The sequence below is a fragment of the Lepisosteus oculatus genome, chromosome 7 (assembly GCF_040954835.1).
Source record: "Lepisosteus oculatus isolate fLepOcu1 chromosome 7, fLepOcu1.hap2, whole genome shotgun sequence".
Taxonomy (NCBI): Eukaryota; Metazoa; Chordata; class Actinopteri; order Semionotiformes; family Lepisosteidae; genus Lepisosteus; species Lepisosteus oculatus.
Genome location: NC_090702.1, coordinates 37,185,963 through 37,208,389, shown reverse-complemented (window position 1 = coordinate 37,208,389; position 22,427 = coordinate 37,185,963). Strand labels below are relative to the sequence as shown.

Here is a 22,427-nt window from a genome sequence, read left to right as displayed (position 1 = left end):
TCTGGTCATTTCAAAGCATCAGTGGATTTCAGACGCACTGTATAGGCAATACAGGATATTGAAATCGCGTGCTCTTAATTGCACGTCATACCGTTTAAAATTGGTCTCAACAAAAACAGTGTTAACTATTTTCACTTGGTAAACTGTTTCTAGCCGGGAATTCTATACACATTCAGTCTGAGCAATTAATAATAAAGTTTAAAATATACATTTGGCTACACACATAGAAGTTACAAACTGATGTTTGTCCAGACAGCCTTGATTGTCTTCAGTTTTCCTTCCTTGTACTATTATTAACTAGGTTAAATCAAACTGAATCTCTTTAACATAAGTTGCGTAGTGTTACAGTGCATAGGAATTCAATCCTGGTTAATGTTAAATTGCTATTTGCTGTTTCTTAGGCGATTTAAATTATGGTTGTTAAAAATTATTTTTATTTTTGGGATTTTAGTATTGCGATAGCATATATTGTAATTATGATGGTGGTGAAGATGTAGGAGGTGTAATTTAATTTTGTTTTATATTGTATTTTGAAATGCAAACACAGTACTCTTCATTCATTCAATGTGCTTTTAAAATTCACCGTTTTCATCAAAATAAAGCATGTTGCTTCATATCGAAATTTTGCGCGACATTATTTCAAAGTAAGGTACACATTTTACTGTGCTTTTTTACTGCCTTATTCCTCTTAGTCGTTTGTTTCATAACTGTCATGTTGACCACAGTCACTGAGAATCACGTGAACCCTTAGGGTTACGTTTTGCATACACACAGTCTGAACAACGCAGATGCGCATCTCAAACGTTTTACAATCTGTTATTTGCATTCGCTGCAGAAATAACCAATCAACTTCTTCCGGGGGAGTAGCCGAGAAGAAAGACTGCACAACCTATTGACGGAAACACTCCAATTGATACTGTCTAGTGGTGCAGAGGCTCTTAGTAAAAACAATCTGCGGTTGAATTTCCCTCAGTTCTTTCTGGTTGTTTTATTATATTTTATTTTGATTTATTGTTTTACATTTGACTGAAGGATATGTACCGAAACGACGTCAGACAAGATTGACAAGTTTATATATCGCCTATTGTTAAAAAATGTCCAATATATTGCATGCGGCAGCTAAAGTGAAATGGAATCAGTCAGCTGCAGCAAAACGAGCCGCTATTCTTGTGGCGGCCGCTTATGGGGTGAAAACGTTGTATCCTGTCATTTGCAAGCAGATCAACAGAAGACCCGACCATAAGAAGACAGAACCCCTCAAAACTGAAGAACAAAATGGATTAATATTGCCAGGAACGACGGACGTAACGCCAAACAGGTCTCCTGGAGTAAATGCCGAGTTCTTCAATCAGATACTGGAACTTGTAAAAATCCTCTTTCCAAAGCTTATCACCAAAGAGCTCGGATTGCTTTGCTTACATTCTGTCGCCTTGATATCGAGGACATTCTTGTCCATTTATGTGGCAGGGTTAGACGGTAAAATCGTGAAGACAATAGTAGAGAAACAACCAAGAAGCTTCGTCATCAAATTGATGAAATGGCTCCTTATAGCCATACCGGCCACGTTTGTCAATAGCGCAATACGTTTTTTGGAGTGCAAGCTTGCTTTGGCCTTTCGCACTCGGTTAGTCGATCATGCATATAAAACGTATTTCACAGACCAGACTTACTATAAGGTTAGCAATATGGATGGGAGACTTGCGAACCCAGACCAATCCCTTACAGAGGACATCATGATGTTTTCGCAATCGGTTGCACATTTGTACTCTAACCTTACAAAACCCATTTTGGATGTGATGCTTACTTCTTACACCCTGATTCAAACTGCAAGATCAAGAGGGGCCAACGCCTCCGGCCCGACCCTGCTGGCAGGTCTCGTCGTGTATGCCACAGCTAAGGTTTTGAGAGCCTGCTCGCCAAAATTTGGGAAACTGGTGGCGGAGGAGGCACACAGAAAGGGTTACTTGCGTTACGCACATTCACGCATCATTGCCAACGCCGAAGAGATCGCCTTTTACAGGGGACATAAGGTAAGACAACAGTGGAGACACTACATGTCAGTCTTAGTTCAGGCTATGTCTCTCCTCAGTGTAAAACTAAAAAATGCATTCCTTTGTAGAAACACGAATATAGTATATCTAGTGGAGCAACGTAACTTAAATGAAATCAGGATTTCCAAACTGAACAATTACACATACTTAATGCCACTTTCATAGTGTGAATAATGTGTCTTCTTCTTCTAAAACAGGTAGAGATGAAACAACTGCAGAAATGTTACAAGGCCCTTGCTGAACAGATGAACCTTATTTTGTCTAAGCGGCTCTGGTATATTATGATAGAGCAGTTCCTGATGAAGTATGTCTGGAGTGGGAGTGGCTTAGTTATGGTGGCAGTACCCATTATCACCGCAACTGGTTTTGCTGATAACGGTAAAATAAAGATTCTTCTAAAATATTTTGAGTTATTTAAATAATGTAAATTCGTAATACTGGTAAATTAACGATAATTAAAATTGTTTAATTACTAGTAATTCGTTTAAATGTGAGTTTTAATTACTTATTGCCTTTCATACGCATAATAGCAAAATGTGTTTAAAATGTGACACAGAAATATGCCAGTGGTTACAAATGACATCATGTTTTATGTGTTTGTTCTTCTTCAGTTTATGGCAAGAAAACCGTTGCCGTAGCATTTTTTATGTGAGGTTATGGTGTCACAGTCTGTTGCTAAAGGGCCAGGAGTTTTGTTTTTTGTTCTTACTCTTTTTGAGAGTGCGTTCGGGTGGAGAGAAGGCAATTCTATTATTATTTTCAAGAGACGTTAATAAATAATTGTTGTTTCAAATAGAAATACATGTTAAATACGAACCAGTTAAGTAATTTAAGTTACTTATTACTTTAATGACTGGGATATCAAAGTAATCCAGACTGGGATACTCAGAAGAATAAATCAGACTCATGTTTTTAAACATGTCACATGCAAGGCTGTTGTCATCTGTTATAGAACCATATGATTTTTAAATTAAAATGGGTGAAAAAGCAAATGGAAGGAGGTTATTGGATGTGCAAGCAACTAATGATTCAACATCTGTAGTTTTCTGAATAAACAGCTTTAGTCGTTTTTTGATCATGTTGTGTAAAATACAATAGAATATAAACGTATGTATAAAACTACTTGTTCTTTTCACGTGTCTCCTAAATATAATACAAATTCATTTTGAGGAACACTTTTGTTTCTTTTTTAGAGCTGGAAGATGGCCAAACTCAAGTTTTAGTGAGTGAAAGAACTGAAGCCTTCACAACAGCACGTAATCTCCTGGCATCTGGTGCTGATGCTATAGAGAGAATCATGTCTTCCTACAAAGAGGTGAGGTAAACTTGTATTCCAGAGTGGCTTATTTCATATGCCTTAGATTTTAATATGTTTAAATGTTTTCACATCACTTCAGTGAGTTTAGGAGAATAAAAATGTGTTCACAAAAAATAGGTTTTCAAATTGCCTTCCTATTAGTTTATATTCCGAGCATTAAAAAATATTTTATTTAGTAGCATCTGTTAAATGCTTTTTGTGTCATTTTAATTAAAATTGAAAAATTTTGACTGACCATGTTACATTCAAATAATTGTGCTGTCACAAGCATTAAGTCAGCTAATTAGCAAAAGATTTGATTGGGTACGGGTGAAGAGGTGATTTACCCTGTTGAACCTAAAACACAGAAAGGAACCAATATCCCCTGCCTATTAAGAAAGTAGTGCCTTTGTTAATGAGAATATCGGAGCAACTTCTCAACAGGACTCACCACTGATCAATCAAGGTGTTGTATGGAATGTGACACAGACAAATAAAAAATGAAGCTAATTGTTGTGTACAGTAGACCAGTCAGTAAGATGGTTCAAGTGATGTACAGCTTGTGTTCAAATAAAGTCACACATGCTATTGGTTTGTTACTTCCTCAGTAGATCCCCAAATACTTAACACTGTTGATACCATAATGAATTTACATATGACATGACTGTTCAACAATGTAATAAGTGATGGAATTATGTGGAATTATAGTGATGAAATTATCATAATGCTCAGTATGTATTATACTAATTAGTACCAACTACTTTGAAATATCAGTACCTAGAAGTTGGAACATGATCGTTAGCAACGTGTTTTTCTCTGGAAAGTGATGACTGGTGTCATATTTGCCATTTTTTAAATAAAGAACAAACAATTGGAATCACTATTTTAATTCCTGATCAGTTAAATATTTGTAAACTAGCTGTTAGTAATATTTCTGAATTGTATTATTAGGGACAGTCATTTCTGAAGTGACCATTAACCAACCAAAGGCTCATCATCTATGTTAGTTATGCCAAACACAGTGCACAAAATCAAACAGATGATTGTTCAGCTTGTGTTTTTTCCCCTTTGTGGTGTAAAGACAAATTTCTTTCAAGTGAAGATAAGCGCTGAGCTTTGTCTTTTTACCACTATCCACAGAAGTCTTAGGAGATGCAGTGTAACAGTGTAACAGCAGCAGCTGTAACAGCAGCATCTTAAAATTACATTTTGGCAAGTTTGGCAAGTGAATTCCTGTTGATCCGCAAGTTGTTCTTTTTTTAGTCATTTTTAAGAGCTGGGTTTACATGAATTAATGTATAAGGTATCGGGCAGAATGATGTGAAGTACTACTGTATATGAAGGCTGATTTTAATGTTACAACTTTCACAATAATCGCACATTTACAGTGTTGAGAGCTTAACATGGGCTAGACCCATTTCAGGGACTGCAGTATTGTTAATTCATAGTTTTGACCATCCATCCAATTTGGAGATACAGATAAAATGAATAAACCCTGTTACAGGAACTTAAGCATGCAGCTGTATTAAATAAGTAGACACAAATTTCTACTTTGGAACAAGGGGCTGTTCCAAATGTGCTGATTGAATGCAAGAATGTACAGTATACATTTCTCCTTTAAACTTTTGCTGAAATGCCATGTTATTTATGTGCAGTTTTTTATTGTACCACATTACCGTGTAACAAAATAAATTTTGATTTTTTATTATTTGGTTGCTGTAGCTGTTAAAGTATTTTGCTTGCCTGCTCAATAGTCTTCTGTCCAGACAAGAGTGCCAGAGTTCTAGGAAACGTGAGCACGTGTTTTGGTTAAAACTGAGATTAGATAGAGTGTTAGAACACTGTACAGGCAGCCAGTGCATTGCAGTTCAGAATTACACTATCTGTACAGTTTCCTTTTTTAGCTTCTGTGACTGAACGTTATTCACCACAATTCATTACTTTCTGAGTGCCAGGGAGCTAAACTTACAGTATGGGTTTGCTATTACAAAAGTTATGGCTTACACTGTAAATGTTTCCTTTCTTAATATGGAATTTAAACATTGCATCAGAAAGCACAAGTGAAAGCTTTATGCATTTAAAACCTCATATTGAGATCACGTTTATGGCATTAAGAATGCTGTTAGGGAAGCTTAACTAGTTGGGAATAATCCACCATCTGCTTAACATTCAGAATGTTTCCCTATTTAACAATTCGTGTGATCAAGTGGAAGTGAACTCCTTTTCTGACACTGGTCAAAGATGCTTTGTTCTGCCTTTTTCCCACTGCATACAGATTAAGGGAAAAAGTTAAGGGAAAAAGTAGCTTTTAGTTATAAATGTATGTATATGAAAAAAATATTTATGTATGATATTCACCTTGTCAAAATCATTGGACAGTTTTAAAATTTGAAGGGTCCTGGGTTAAAATAAATGAATAATCTCTCCTGATAATTATAAATTATAAACCAAGACTTGTCTTTTAATGCCATAACTTCTAATACAACATGTATAAAGTATAGACAGCAATATCTTCTTTTTATTTGAAAAAGAGCAAGCATTACAACTGCTTTTACATGTTTTAGAATTTAAAGACTAAATTGTGATCAAATGGTTTACAAAATGAGAAATATGGGACACCTCATGATAAATTGTACATTTCTTTTATTTGTGCCTCATGCTGATTGATGAATACTTTTGTTAAAAGGTTATTGAAAAGTACCATCCTATTTTAAAATGACAGAGAATTCTTTGAAATAATATTTTTCATTTATTATGAGGATATTTTCTTATTATTTTTTGGCTTTTCTTATCTCACACAAAACATTATTTGTTGATTGGCTTTGAAACCAGGCTGCAAAGTCTATAATTTTTATGTAGTAGACTATTGACATCATTCTGTTTCTTCACAGTGCCTTTGTGCTGAAGCATTTATCCATTCACTTTAACAGGTCACTGAACTGGCTGGCTATACAGCTCGCGTACACAACATGTTTTTGGTTTTTGATGAAGTGCAGAAAGGAATATACAAGCGTTCCACTGTTACAGCTCCATCTGACAACGAAGGTGCAGCCAGACCTGAGATGCATATTGATGGTCCTCTTGAGATCAAAGGTACTTAAATAAATACATGTGCATTTATATACTATATACTGTATTACTACAGCAAATTGACCCTTTACAGCTACCAGAAAGCAGCACATTAAATACAAGCAGTCTTTTGCTTATACATTATACCTTATTCTAATAAATATCCAAATCATTCAGAATTTTATGTAACATATAATTCTTAGGCAAGGAAAAAGAGCCTCAAGAAGTTTATACAATTTATACAAGTATAATGTAATAATATATATTTACGCCGGGTGTATCCACACTACACTCTCATCTTCAACAAAAACAATGTTAAAACATTTTCAACCATTCTTCAAGACCATCTGAGTGGTCTTGAGTCTGAGTGTGACCATCCTGCAGAAGAATGTTTCTGTTTGCCATCTAAATTATGAATTATCTAAATAATGAAGTTACTGTATATTTCTCACCAGACAGTCCTTAGTTTTATGCACCTGCTAACTGCCAGTTACATAATGAGTAAATGCAAGAAGACTCATGTGTGCAGAGACATTCTGAATTTGCAGGCGGTCAAAGTTTTGCTTTAATCTGAGCCTGCACAATGATCCTGTTCAGGAGATCTTTGTACAGGAGTTTATCCACTGTTCATCTAAGGCTATATAGCACCCATAGATAGTCTATCCATAATTTAAACAGTAAACATGTTTTAGTACATTAGATAATCGTTATCTGTGTTCCAGTCTTATGTACCAGAACAAAGTTTTTTTTTCCCACCAATGGGGATTAGCTGCAAACCTATCTATAAATAAGGTAGGCGTGGAAAATAGAAATGAAAGGATTGGTTTTTATGTCATTTTTTTTAGAAAATGTGGCTGAATTGCACAGAGTTAGAAGAAATGGGGGATTATCCATTGGAATATTTATTTTAAAGCTATCCTGTACAATTACTGCTTTTTAGAAAGTATTATATATCTTAAAAACTCAGAAGTGTTTATTGAAAGGTACCTGCCATGTAGCTGTTTTAAAGCTACAGAAGTTATGTTTCAGAGGTACAAGAAAAGAATAATTACAGTAAATAAAGTAAATAGAAAGAAGTAAGGTATTTTCAAAACGTTTCCTATGTGCAGCCTTCTTTACAGTAGGTTGTGTTTTACACTACTCCTGTGGTGATTCTGTAAGGGATACATAACCCTGTCTAGTCTATTACTCTTTCTTAGTTAATGCCACATTTTTCTTTATGTGTTTAAAGGAAATGTTATTGATGTAGACAAAGGGATTGTGTGTGAGGATGTCCCAATTATCACACCAAATGGTGATGTCGTCGTTTCCTGTTTAAATTTCAAAGTAAGTACCAAAACAGATCACAATGAATTGCTTTTTTAAAGCTTTTTTGAAATTCAACTTATAGAGAAAATGTTAACATTAAATTTTTGTTATTTTCCTCCTTTAAATATACTTGGATTCCTAGCAGGTCCTTTTCAATTTTCATGTTTGGTATATCACTGTATTCCCACATATGTACAGTACATGTGTATTAGAACCACTGTTCTTCACAAGTGATACAAAAATAGGAGAATTAGCCAACACTTATCTTGGTATAATTATGTTTGTCTCACTATAGATGATTGTTTTTTATTTCTTTTGACTTTTATAGTTTTTTACATGATAAGAATAGCAAACATATGAAATGCATAGTGTATATACAGTATATAATTCTCAATTTACAGTATATACAAGAGATCCTTATCATGTAAAAAGAGCATGATTAATTATGTCAGTTTGTTATTGACATAATTAAATTGTTTCAACACCAATAATAAAATAAACTTATACCAAAATATCCATGGCCTGAAGCTCAGAATCATTTGTGGCATAGCAAGTTAGATATATTATTTTTAACATAGGCTAGTTCACGGATAACAGAATGAGGAGCTCCTCTTACCTGTATTGATTTGGGCTTTTAGCCAAAATGTCATTTTACCATGTTACTCTTAGCCCTTTCTCTCTGAGTTATCTCAAGGTTAACAAAAGTACATTTTAAAATGTTAGATAACAACATGTTGGAGTAGAGTTTCAACTCTGACAAACCACCTAATAAAAAAAAAACTAAGATAATTTATCTGAACAAAAATGTAATTACTTTTTGTAAGTTGAAGTTCCAGAATCAATTAACTTTTTTTTCTTTCTCCTTTAATGTACATTTTGGGTTTAGGTAGAAGAAGGAATGCATCTACTAATCACAGGCCCTAACGGTTGTGGGAAGAGCTCTCTGTTCAGGATTCTGAGTGGCCTCTGGCCAGTGTATGGTGGAGTCTTGTACAAACCCTCACCACAGCACATGTTCTACATTCCACAAAGGTATGTAAGACATTTTTTCCCCAAAACTGTTTCTGATCCCCCCTGTGTATCACTGCACGGACATTGTTCTAACCAGGCAAAATCTGTTCTAAAATCTTCTCCACTGTAAAAATTAAAGAGCAGTGGCAGAGTATGTTGGCAGTGGTAAATGTGTAAAACAGTGATAAAAACATTATTTTATTGTTGTTCTTATGGATATTGATTGTAACCATAAGACTGGTTGTTCTTACTGATATATGTAGCTACAGCAGGGATTGTTTTAATGTATGTTTTTTTTTTATTCCATATAAACTTCTTTTAAATTAACATTTATATTTAACGCCTTTAAGATAATTTTCCAGTGCCATCTGGAAGAGCTCAACCTGCATTCAGGCAGGTTCAGTATGTGTAGTGGATTCATACCTGGTTCATTTCACTAGCTGATTGTGATCAGGATTCCCCGAGCAGCAGCACACAGTTGGCTGAGCGCCCCCTAGAGGAGAGTGGAAATAGTCAGCCAGGTCTCTCGTGGCTCTCAGCGACACAGTAAACTGTGGTCCTGGGGACACTTGCAGGCATGTGGCGCAGCTGGGGAGGGACGTACAGTACCTCTCCTCCAGTCGGTGCTGAGACTTAGTGCGGTGGTATTTTAAAAGTCAAGTGTCCTGATGTTGGTCAGCAGATTCTTTCCATACTTCATTCTCATTCTGTCACAGGGCTTGTAGTTTCGAGGTAATATGTTAACAACATACCACTGGTTATTTCAAATTGGGTGGGTATACTAAAAATATTCGCAATTCAAAATTTAAAAAATAAGCATTGCCCAAGGATTTTCGTGAAAAAAACCTGATTTCAAGATTTCTTCTGCACCTCTTCCAGTTGAATTTTTTGTTTAAGTACTTTCATTCACGTCTCTGGAAGAATCACTTCTCTGATCTCTTCTATGATCATCATTTCATTACTACAGAGAATTAAAATACTGTTGTGTCAAGCCCTTGTTTCTTATTTCTGTTCTTTTATGTGTGTGTATGTTTAGCAATAAAATAAGTATTGTGAAATACCTGTTAGTGTGGTACCATCCAATGAAATCTCAATATTTTAGTAAAGTAATCAATGTCTCCAATGTTTAACAAATTAGGCTTAAGTGATTATTTTAGTAAGTGAATTAGGTGCAGTATGACCACTGACAGTGTCCTTTTGACTTCATTAAGCTATTTATATCAGACAGTTGATACCGCCAGTGCTTTGGTATTTAAGTGAAAATGAATTTAATATCAGTTCTGCATTGTCTCTCTTGACCTGGACTGAGCCTATTAAATTTGAATTCCTGTCACAGAGCTGAGCACTGCAGCAGGTAATACAATAGGTATTAATTCTGTGTGATTCCACCATGGTAACGATATTTAAGGAAACTTGAGCTAATGTGAGTAAAATATTTAAAAGATCCTACAGGTGGTAGTGCAGTCACAAATTATAAATGTTGGATGTATGGAATAAATATTTTATATGTAAAGATAGCTGTGTCAACAAGAAGATGAAGGCTATCTGCATGCTGGCATAGTCCTGTGACATGTTGTTTGACTTCGCATCAGAAAGTGTTTGTCTGTAGAATGAAGAGGAGTTTGGGCAGTGTACTTTTATGTGATTATCTCATTCTCAGTTAATGTACCATATTAAAATAAGAGATTAGCATTACATACACTTCTTTCCAGTTACACACATACAAACTAAGGTCAATTACTTCAGGAAATATAGTAAGAAAAGTGTGAGGTTTTAATTTTGTATTCCTTACTTTGAGAAGGTGTAAATATAAAGTAATTCATTTTCACTTTTAGTATTCCTGTGATAAAATAAACTAGTTATAAACAGTTGATTACGTTAGGGGTTGTAGCCATAATCAGATGTAAAATTGCACATACAAATGCAAAAACATTAGAACACACAAATACCAAATTTAAATAAACAATAAATAGAATTAAAGGCTAGTCTATGTATGTATTAAGACATGATTTAAAAGCACTGACTAACTTGGAAGATCTAGAGGCAGGGAGATTTTTCCATAGCCTCAGAGCATCAGAAAATAAATATTTTTTTTCCAAAGTTCAAAGCCTAGTTTTGGAGATTAAAGATTGGTGGGTTCCACTTAACAGAATAATGAAATATTTTGGAATAATGAAATGCAGATAAAACAGTATCAATACAAATATGCGCTAAACCTAAGTGTTCAAAATGGTTACAAATATTATAAATAAAAGGGTAAAATAAAAACATGTGTGTACACACATATAGGTTATCACAGTCTATAAAATACAAAAAAAAAAAATAATTCTTTCTCAGGTAACCTGATTATCTCTCTTATAGTTTGTTTTGCAGTCTAGATAACAATTTTTGGATTTTCTGAAAATCAGAAAAATAGGGTGATTTTTCACTTTTTAACATTGGCTACAGTATTCTTCCTCTTGCAGAACTACAGTATGTTATGAAAATCTTTCCTTCCTGAATGCATCTGAAAAATAAAACACCTGTAGTATTACAAGAAACATAATCCTATTGCAGTACTTAGTCAGCAAAGGATATAATTTAACCTTGCAGACTAAATTATTTTATAAAAGGCATCTAAAATTGGTTTGGCTGATTAGGTATTTTTAAATTTGTAACAACACTATTTATATTCAATAAAGATTTATCAGTAAAGATTTCAGGAACCTGTAGTATAATAGATTTTAATAGAGATATATTCAATAGATGAGGCACAAATAATAACTAAAGTACAGTGAGTTTTCAATATACATTTTCCAAAATCTAACTGAACCGCAATAGTTACAGTATATTCCCACAATACGAAATGTAATTTAAAAATTGTAGTTATCCTTTTAAATTGCCTGGAACCAGAAGGACAGGTTAGAGATAAATGCTGCTTTAAAATGCAAATATTTAGGTAGAAAGCTAATAGGTATTTATAGGATTTCATTCATGTCTAATGCCCTGTTCAATTATTAAAGGAGAATACAAAGTTACACTCAGCAGAAACAGGAGTGATTAATCACTGATATCAAAAGGTGAAACTGAAGGCTGATAAATACATGGATCACTTTTATTTCTTTATCTTTTTCCTGCAGTTCTCTTTGTTTTTGTTCATATAGTGAGAAGAGCAATACTGTGTTTTCCTTTGTAATGAAAAGCAGCAGACAAATTATTCAATTCTAATTTTCTTAGACCTTATATGTCAGTTGGGACTTTGCGGGATCAAGTCATCTATCCTGACTCAATGGAAGACATGCGTGAGAAAGGCTACAGGGACCAGGACCTGGAGGTCATTCTGGATATTGTCAATTTGAACCAGATAGTTACAAGGGAAGGGGGTAAGGCTACTCTCTAATTCCTACTGATTTCTAGAAGACATCTCTCCTGTGTGACACATACTGTATAAGTAACAGCATCAGTATTAGCGAACCATATGCACTACGCATGCATTTTCTATAGACTAGTCTAGAACGTCAGTAAGAAATAATGCATATTGTCCTCCATATTGTCCCTGATAACTAGTAATTCTGCATCTAAACAAAGTAGTAGACATTTAGTACTTTCCCAAAATATTGCATAGGCATTTACAGTGAAAAAAATATGTATGGGGACGGTGAAGTGAAATTTGCCAGTTTTGGCTGTTTGCCTGTGTACTATTGAAATTTGTATTTCAGATCACAGATAAATAAGAGGCAAAAGTACAGAAATAATCAGCAATAAAGACCAGTGAGCCAGTTCTAGAGGCGGCCATGCGTTCAGAAGTTATGACACTACCTCACCCATGCTGTTCGGATGAGGTGGTGTCCTATGGAATTCTGTCAAAGTCTTCTGCACACAGTGAATTGAGACACTTTTACCCTGCACTCTTGAGATTCTGCAATCTCTTTGGCTGCTATTTTGGGGTTTTTCATCAAAGCTCTAATGATTCTGTCATCAACTGCTGTTGTCTTCTTTTATGCCTTCTAACTCAAAAGGCAGACTCAAAAAGTGAACTCATAAGGTTGGGACCAAGACTATGTATTTACAGCTCTTTTATTTTTCACAAATTTACAAATAATTGCAATCAGAAAAAATAAAGTTAAAGCTGTGCTTTACGTGCTTTTGACTCTTTGGTGACACTGGTCATGAGGCTGGAGGCTGGAATCAGCATACAGTTTCAGCAGCAGTGCAAGTTTAACATGGGATAGCACTTTGTACAGTAAGCAATTGTAAATTTTAAAATGTACAAAATGAGCAATTAGTTTTGTTAGCCATTGCTCCCAACACTTAATTTAATTGGAAATGGAGAATTAAACAGTTGAAATTGTGTAACATGGCTAAACATTTATGCAAAATAATACTCATAAACAAAAGCTGAAATTAATATATACATTTATATATTTATATATTATATATTAATATATATTAATGCGACATAGAACAATTTCATTATTAAACAGCAAAAATGACAAAATTCTGTTCACTGTCCCAATACTCGCTCTTTTCACTGTACATTTACTATATAGCATTTGTAAGTTTCTTTTTTTTTAAATGGGTCATGACCAGATTTTGTCCATTTAGTAATAAAAATGTGAATTTCAGCATTCACTATTTACAAGTATAATTAAGTATTTTATATATGGACTAGATCATGTTATTCACTCACTCTGAGAATATCGTCTGTTTCTGTTTAATTATTGCTTTGTTGTATTTTAAGGATGGGATGCTGTTATGGACTGGAAGGATGTTCTGTCTGGTGGAGAGAAACAGAGAATGGGGATGGCACGCATGTTTTATCACAAGTAAAATAAAAAGCTTTCCTATTCTTTTGTAAACATTTTTGTATGCTCATATTAAACAAATTCTGCACAATTTAACTTATATTTTCCTCTTAGGCCGAAATATGCTTTGTTAGATGAGTGCACAAGTGCTGTCAGCATTGATGTGGAGGGGAAAATATTTCAGGCTGCAAAGGATGCTGGGATATCCTTGCTCTCTATCACACACAGACCATCTCTGTGGTGAGTAGTCATTCAATCATGGTCCAGGCCTGACTCTTATGGGTTTGATGGAAGATATTACTGCATTTGATTCTTTAGGGAGGCACAACAGAGTAAGAAAATTATCAGTGTAAGAGATGTTGAGCATTTACAGCATCTGGGTGTTTAAAAAGGTCTTTAAGAACACTGCAATTAAAAAAAACTGCTTCATAATATAGCATGTAGTGTACTTCCTGGGGTCACACACTGAGTTTCATATTTGCATGTAAAGGTTAGATTCCCTTTTTTCAACTTCCTTTTTTTCATAGTAGCAGACTCCTTTATATGTATGTTTTATATATAGTATATATGTTCTATATACATATACGGTACATATGTACATACTGTACATATTTATTTTGGCAACTTGATATGGCAGTTACTTGTAGATTTACTTTAATTTTGCAGACTTTTCTGGGAGTTTCAAGGACATAATTTTGGCATAACTAAAACAGACGCTAATTATGAAAATCACATGACTCCAAAAGAAACTTTAAATGCAGAATGTGTAGAATTGTTTTTTATTCCATGAATGTAACATCTTGTTCTCTGCTAAACATGTGTTTGTAGGAAGTACCACACTCACCTCCTGCAGTTTGATGGTGAAGGAGGGTGGCGTTTTGAACAGCTGGACACAGCTACTCGACTTTCCCTTACAGAAGAGAAACAGAGGCTGGAATCTCAGCTTGCTGGTATTCCCAAAATGCAACTGAGACTGAATGAACTGTGCAAGATTTTAGGGGAGGATTCTGTTCTCAAAACTACTGATAATGAGAAATAACTTCGTTCTCCTGTGCAAGCAAAGGATAACGAAGGAAAATTGGAACACGTGTAAATGGTATTCTTTATAAAATTAGTATTAATTGATCAATGTGCATTACATTATTTTGGTTTTTCAGTTAGATGTGTTTCTTTTTTCAAAAATAGCAACACAGTAGGATTTCTTCAGAAATCAAGTAACTGAAGGCTAAGGAAAGCCACTTCAGAAATGTTTTGAGCAATGTGATAACAAAAGCAGAAATGTTTTTAGCACTTTACTACAACTAAATTAGGTTGTTTCCTAAAATAGTATTTAATTCAATTTTATTATTTTAGCAAAATATTGTGAGATTTATGAGCCACTCTTCTTTGCTTAGAGGACATTTTAACTTGTTTTGTATTTTTAAGGAATGCAGTTTTAACTAGATAAAGCTTTCATGTAAGGTACGGTAATTATTTTTCTTTTTGTATTTGCCATTTGTAACAAATGTTTACATCTGAGCTCAGAGATCTTTGATTGAAATAGTGTGTTTATGCAAAACATAAATGCCTTCATTTACTTACTAACCATTATACTTTTGTGCAAACCTTAATAATTCTATGACTCTATTTACGTAACACCGTGATCTCAATCACAAGTAAAAATTAAAAAATATTTGAAGAGTGAAACAATCAAATATCGATTTACTTTTTTATGCTAGCGTAAAGAGGCAAAAACAAGTAAAAAGGACGTTATTTGTAGTTTAATTAATTCCAAAATAAATGGAAAAACTCCAATAGTTACTGTAGATGCAGCAAGTATTCTTTAAGAAGGAACAAAGGATTCCTCTGAATAAAGGAAATCCAGATCCTTGTACACTACAGCAGTGTGGATATGAAGCAGGGTAATGTTATTTACAATTTTGTTAACAGACGTATGATTGCTTTGATATGATTTGGGTTACTCAGTAGAGTAATGTCTTTGACATATTCAAATTCTGCTTCAATTCACAGTAATGTGGTCCCAAATTTACCCCCATTTGCAAAGAAAACATTGTTTTCTTTCCCTAAATAAATCTGATAACTAGAAGGCTGCTAATAATAGAAAAAATCACATAAGATTAACTTAAGAGTGATCCTTCCCCTGAATTACCTCCGTTAGATGAAATATGTCTGTTTCCACTGTTTTCAGCTCAGCAACTAAAATTACCTCACACCCAGAATGTTTAATGATGATAACTAACATTTTTGTTCTTAGGTAAGGAGTGAGTATTAAGAAATGATAATGAGTAATTTAAGAGCAGACCAAAGTGCAAATAACATATTAAGTATGTGAATAATGGTCACTATGTTTTCTCTGAGTGGGCAGTTTTAATAACAATCTATTGTTCAGACAATGCAGTTCAATAGCTGATTACTTTTTAACTAGATATGATTATAACCTTGCAGGTACAGAGTTAAGACAGTGTAGGCATACACTTTTTCAAAGTTTTTAAAGTCTTTAAAGCATTTATTATTGCATTACTAAGGGTCTCTTCATGCCACAAAAAAGGACAAAATAAAATTTGATTAAGTTTTCAACAGATGTGAACTAAGCCATTGTTGGCAACCAAATATTCATGTGGGACATATTTCAAAATTATTGTTACATAACCATCATTGTGACTCATTAGGGCCGGAGTCAGCAACTGATAGGATCTTATATCTGGACTCATGCAATTTTTATTTGTTTCTAGAGGGTAATCATTATAATAACTGCATATACAGTATGTAGAATGTTTCATCCCAAAGGACCCTGAAGCATTTTATATACTGTATAGAAGTGGATCCACATCATCGTCCACTGAAATGGAACATTACACAGGAAATCCAGTGGAGAAGGGAGAAATTGCCTCATCAGTTGAATTAAGTAAGAACGTAAGGAAAGCTGGAATGTGCAAGCCCAGAGTGGAATTTAGCCAGGACTAATGGTAGTAGAGTTTGACCTTGGCCTCCCTCAAGCCTACTCTTCTGATGGTACTGGAGCTGCGATAATCAAACATTTCCTTGGTTTTGCACATACAGTAGCCTGTATCTCTGCTATTTATTAGTTTGAGCCACTGTCCAGAGAACTCTTTCCCCTTTTAAGTGTATTAAATTTACATAATGTGACTTCCAGAATGTTCTATACTGCAGACTAAGTTACATAACTTATTAGAACATTCTAATTTTGAAAAAAATGAAGAACAAATAGCATTTTCCAATACTAAAAAGGGTTATTGTATTATGTAGAAATGCTGATGGTTTACAAACATAAAAACAAATAAATTCCCTGTATACACTGCAATGTTACAAATCTACTTTTCTTCCCATAAAAAGCACAAAAATATAACTCAGTGACATTTTTAAAGTATAATGAGGTGCTGCTTAGGTGCTTGATTTGTTGTATATCTGATTTCTTTTAAAGTGAATCTGTTGCATTTTCCTTAAATAACTGACACTGCTTGAACAGCTATGCAAATTGCACAACTGTGAAATTAAGAAAATTAAAGGTAGGACAATTGTAATAAAAAGGTACAAGTTGCTGCATTATCAGTGGTATGCTTACAAATATCTTAGTATATTTGTAAGCATCCTCAAATAATACAGTACATCTCCAATATTTTCCATGATCATAATATTTTCAGGTGAAAGAAGTAACTAGTAGAAAAGATTACAATAGGGTCTCAACAGCTGCAAATTAAAAATTCATTCACTTACGCTTTGGTCTGGCTGCTTATATGGAAGAAGAGTAGAGCAGATGAGCTGAAGGTTGTTAGCAGCAACTTACAAATTAGTGCAACAGACTAGGATCATGAATTTTATTTAGCTAGTGAGTCTCTCCCTGCTGCCTGCCCAAATACCCACTATCTAGTATTCTCATCTCATCTCGTCTCAAACCCGTAATGAACACTCCAGGTTGTGTCGTCAGTATGGGTAATGACAACCTGAAGACGACTTTATAGGCTCACTGATAGATTTCTTGCCGTTTCTGTTACAGGAGGGCATGCTAATCACAGTGGCAGAGAGACTGTGAAAGCTGGATACAGAGGAGGGATTTGTGTTATTTTAGCTGATTACTATTCATTTGTGATTACTGTGATCAATGTTTTTTAAATTAACTTAAGGCCCAAGCATTGGTGCTTTAATTACCATATAAATCAAGGTCACATATGTCTTTTAAATCATACATACTATACTATAGTATGTTATGCAATGGTAAAGAGTTGGACTTATTTAGTCATATACAGTAATATTCGGTCGGATATTCGATTCGTTCATATCCGAATTTGGCAATTAGTGAAGGTTCTCTTTACCGAACCCCTGCTAATGTTGAGACCCTACTGTAATTAATGCAAGTATATTTTCGGTTTGCATGCTGAGCAAGTCAGTCATGAGTCCAGGTGATTCTTGGAGCTGCTGCTGTTTGAAGGCTTCTGCATGATTCTTCTGCAGAGATGTCTTTGGCTATCCTTCTGGAATACATTTTTTTCATATTGCTATCATTTCGTAAGGGCTTCTTGGCATTTTCCCAGCCAATGGGGATGCACTTGGGTATTTTCTTTGTCCACTTATGATCCACACTACTTTTTGCCCAGCCCATTTACACTTTTTTAGTTTTCTGTCTCTTCATATTATTCCTGGCATACATCTTTCTGCATTTCTTTGGGTTTTCTGTAGGTTCTTTATCACGTTTGTGTTCATGGCCTAGGTTTCAAATCAATACCCTCCTTTCGATGCACAAAAAAGCAATTTGTCTTTTAGTGACACAATCTTCTAAAACCACTTAAGTGCTTTATAAAATAGGTGTCCATTGTTGAGTTTGTTGAGCAAGCTGTCTCTCCCTTGGCTAGAAATATTTCTACCATTGTATGTATGTGTTCTTATCACTACAGTATCTAGTTCTACAACCTGGATCTTCGTGGCCCTCTTTGCTTTCATGCACATCCAGCCACAGCCTGTGTTGTTGACATTCCACTCTCAGGGGAATTAGAGAAGTGATTTTGTTTGTGTCAATACTGCTGGCAAGAGCAATGATACAACACTGGCCAAACCTTTGGTGAGTTACTCCTTCTGGATTAACCAGGTACCTAACTCAGATGTTTACAGTATGGGTAAACCAGCAAGAATCCCAGGGTTTCTCTGTAGTTCTTCTCTTGCCACTTTTTTGATACAGTATGTTGACAAAGAGCTAGCAGGATCTTATGGAGGAATTATATAAAAGTATATAAATCAAGGTTTGAAGATTGTTGCAATATAAGATTACTAAATATAAGGCTCACTTCTGCTTAAAATTACATGCTTTTAGATTTCAGTTAATAGTAAAATAGTAAAATCTTGCCAATTCATTAAAATTATGTTTTGGGGTGATTAGAAGTCCTTAATATTACAGGTGCTGTTCCCTTGTGTATACATTTGGATCCTCAGCCGTGCAATAATATGTAGTTTTAAAATGGGTTTATTACTGGTCAAAGATGATATAAATAATTGTTTTAAATAAGCAATTACATTGTTTTAGTTGATTCCCATAAATAGAGTGAATGAACTGGCAGACATTATGAATGCTCTTGCAGTGAATGAGAGTGGCTAAAGTCATACCCTAACAAACCTTCTCCAAAACAAAAACTCAGGTGTCTGAATGGTGATTGTTAATGTTATGCTGTAGACATTCATGTGTTCAGTAAACACCCAGTGAACTGCTGTCTGTCTTGGACTGTTATACAGTGAATTTTTAGTTTTAGCAATGTCATATGTATGTTAAGTCGAGATTCTTATACTTAAAAAAATATTTCCTGTATTGTTTTTTCTATTCTAGGTTGGATAAGGATTTATAATGTTTACGTGAAACAGTGTCTGAATTTGTTATAACTGTATTGTGATATAGAGTCTATAGATTTTAGTGTAACAAGAAGTGCTTTGCTGGTGATGCACCTGTGGTTAGGGTGATTAGCTATATTTATTAGTTCTTCTGTCACCCACTCATTTGTCTCCCAAATCAATCCAATACAATATGCCCATTGCACACTGAACAGTTTGAATGGTTTGGAGTTCCCCGATATGTCTAGTTTTGAATTGATATGAATTTTTCTCACAGATTGATTGCCTTAGGGACATAAGGAGTTCTGCAGGTGGAATACTGTGTCCATTTGACCTCAGATCTGCAGTTGCAGTAACTATTGCATAAAATTTACTTAACAGTTGCTGGTTTATGGCAAATATTCAATATACTGTTTGTGTATTTCTTTTCTCATATCCTTTAGTTAGAAAAAGCTAAGCATGTGCAAAATCATAAAAAGTTTGCAATTTTAATTAAATGGGATTTAATTGCTTTTCCTAATCTTATACAGTGCATCAGGCTTAATTTTAACAGAATGATGAAGATAATAAAAATATGAATGTCTTGTTAAACAAATGTTTGTGAACATGAGTGATTAAAATTATTTTGCATGACCAGGGTAATGGATGTAAACTATACCATTTTTTCTTTTTTCCAATTGTGTATATCTCCAGTTTTTGCAGTTGTAACAAGGTGCGTGATCTAAAGAAACTGTTGTACACAGAAGCATTGGAAGCTCAGAAGTTGGACAGGTTAAAATACAGCTCCATTTTAAAGAAGGTTTGTCTCTTAGTTTGTGGCTGCCCAATTAGATTATTTTACAGGTCTAATTTGTTGTATTTGTCAAGAGAGCAAGCAGCCTTTTTAATTTTACAACCTAAAATAAACTCAACAAGTGGATGGATATTTATGTGAAATTCAGGAACAATTTATCTATTCTGGAAACAAATAAAATGTGTTTATCTATATATTTCTTATGCATGTGCCTCCTTTTGATTTATTTTTTTCTAGATTTTTTATATGAACTGATTTTAATTAGTTATCAATATTAAAAAATGCAAATAATTGATTATACATACAGTACAAAATAATCCATTCAATTCATAAATTGATTTATTATGCAGTTTTATTCAATTAATCTACAGTATGAAATAAGTAAATGAAAGATATGCATCAATGTTTATTTTGGCAAAATATGGTTTTAATCCTCTGGTTTAATTTGGACATTAAAAATGACATTCCACATCTGCTTCTTGGTTACCGTTGTTGTTATATCATGATGTCTTATATTTCATTTAGTAGCATGATTGACTTGCTATGCTCTCATTTTTTCCCCAATAGGCAACATACTATAGTATTTGTTATTACACTAAAATGAAAAATTGGGTTTGGAAACATCAAACTTAATTCAATACCAAAATGTGCCTATTGAGACACATGTACAGTAGGTGGGATAGATCTGGAATGACCCCATGCACCAGTCATTGCGAGCTCACAAGCTAATGGCTTGCTCCAATAGAATGAGAGGAGGGCCACGGAGGTTTGAGAGAAGATTCTCTGGCCGTGGTACATGAGAAATGTAGATCCATATTATATTCAGACGTTAATGGGGGACTGGCATTGAGCTTTGTTCAAGTGCAGGTTGTGGCATGTCTTCACCCTGAAGAGTATTTATTCTGCATGTAAAGGCACAGATTTCTAAAAAGGTGACATGTGTATAAGCAAGTAGAAATATGGTTCTTTATGGCAGGTGAAAAGCTGTTTGACCAAAAACTTGGGATCATACAAGATCAAGCTTGAGTAAGTGCTGAATATAATAATACTGTATATATGTGGTTCCAGTTAGATTTGTTTTGTCCACTATTGTATTATATTAGGTTATCACTGACAAATAGCATGTCTTCCTGTAAGTTTAATTTGAATGAATATATTCCTGAAACCTTCAAAATTGTACAGTATGAAAGATGCAATAACAAAAAAAAAACATTTTAGCTCTTGGCCATAATGGGAATGTTCTTAAAGTTTTTAAGTTGTACAGATGACTAATTTGTACCCTTCAAAAAAATAAAACATGTTCATTAATTTCTCTGACCTTTTCTTACTACACACATGAAACCATCTTTTTTTTAAATCTTTGAGACTATTGACAATTGCAGCAAATACTAAAAGGTATGTAAACAAGCATTTCAATTAATTTATTGGGGGGAAAAATATATTAATTCCAATTTCTTTTTAGTTGGCCTTATGCCCATTTTAAATCAAGAAAGTAAAGTTACCTCACATAATACAGTTTGAGAAAACTGAGAAACAATATAATGCATTTCCAAGTTAAAACATTTAAATCTATGATAAATGTACATTTTAAAACAAAAAGCAATGCTGCAGCAATTCATTAATAGAACCTGGGGTGCGGCCACCATCTTGGGCATGGTCAAGCTCCACATCACCCCACCCCAAAATCACCCTTTTGGGTTCCTTTTCAACTCACACACTCCTCCAAGAGTGGTGTTCACATAGACACATGATTCCATATTCCATTACTTCTGGCCCTTCCCTCTGGAGTCCCAGGCTCAGCATGTTTCACCCTGTTGTCCTCACTGCTAGGAGCCTCCTGCTCCTGCATCTACCTCCAGACCCAACATCCTCTTCTGACATTACCAGATTGGGACACACGCACACGCACACGCGTTAGTTCACAGCTGTTGGCACACCTGACCCTGTGCCCAGCCACCACTGCATTGTCTCCCAGTAGCTAGATAGCCCTACTCACTTCCCAATACCCGATGTATTGCCATAGGGAGGGTCCCTCTACCATAGAACTCACTCTGGTCCACACACTCAGTCATACAGCGGACACCGGCAGCCCTGCTCTCAACCAGGATGCTGTCTCTTTAAATCTTTCGTTGATCTCGTTAAGCTCCGGTTCTTCTGTCAATCTCCTCCCAGACTGACGTTCTCACCCTTTCCCTCGCAGGCTATTCCTCTCACAATCCACTCCGGGATTGTCGTTCTCCTCCACCCCCTCATGAGGCTTCTACAGCGGCTAGTCAGCCTTT

General features: G+C 34.7%; 1 protein-coding gene across 1 annotated transcript; it reads left to right on the top strand.

Moving 5' to 3' along the window:
- Positions 1-849: 849 nt before the first annotated feature.
- LOC102683806 (ATP-binding cassette sub-family D member 2) lies at positions 850-21,453 on the top strand. Its single transcript, XM_006633443.3, has 10 exons — positions 850-2,030; positions 2,249-2,429; positions 3,245-3,366; positions 6,279-6,441; positions 7,649-7,743; positions 8,612-8,757; positions 11,953-12,098; positions 13,457-13,541; positions 13,635-13,760; positions 14,349-21,453. Exons 1-10 carry the CDS (start codon positions 1,095-1,097, stop codon positions 14,557-14,559), a joined length of 2,211 nt encoding a protein of 736 aa, XP_006633506.1. The 5' UTR covers positions 850-1,094; the 3' UTR covers positions 14,560-21,453.
- Positions 21,454-22,427: the final 974 nt, after the last annotated feature.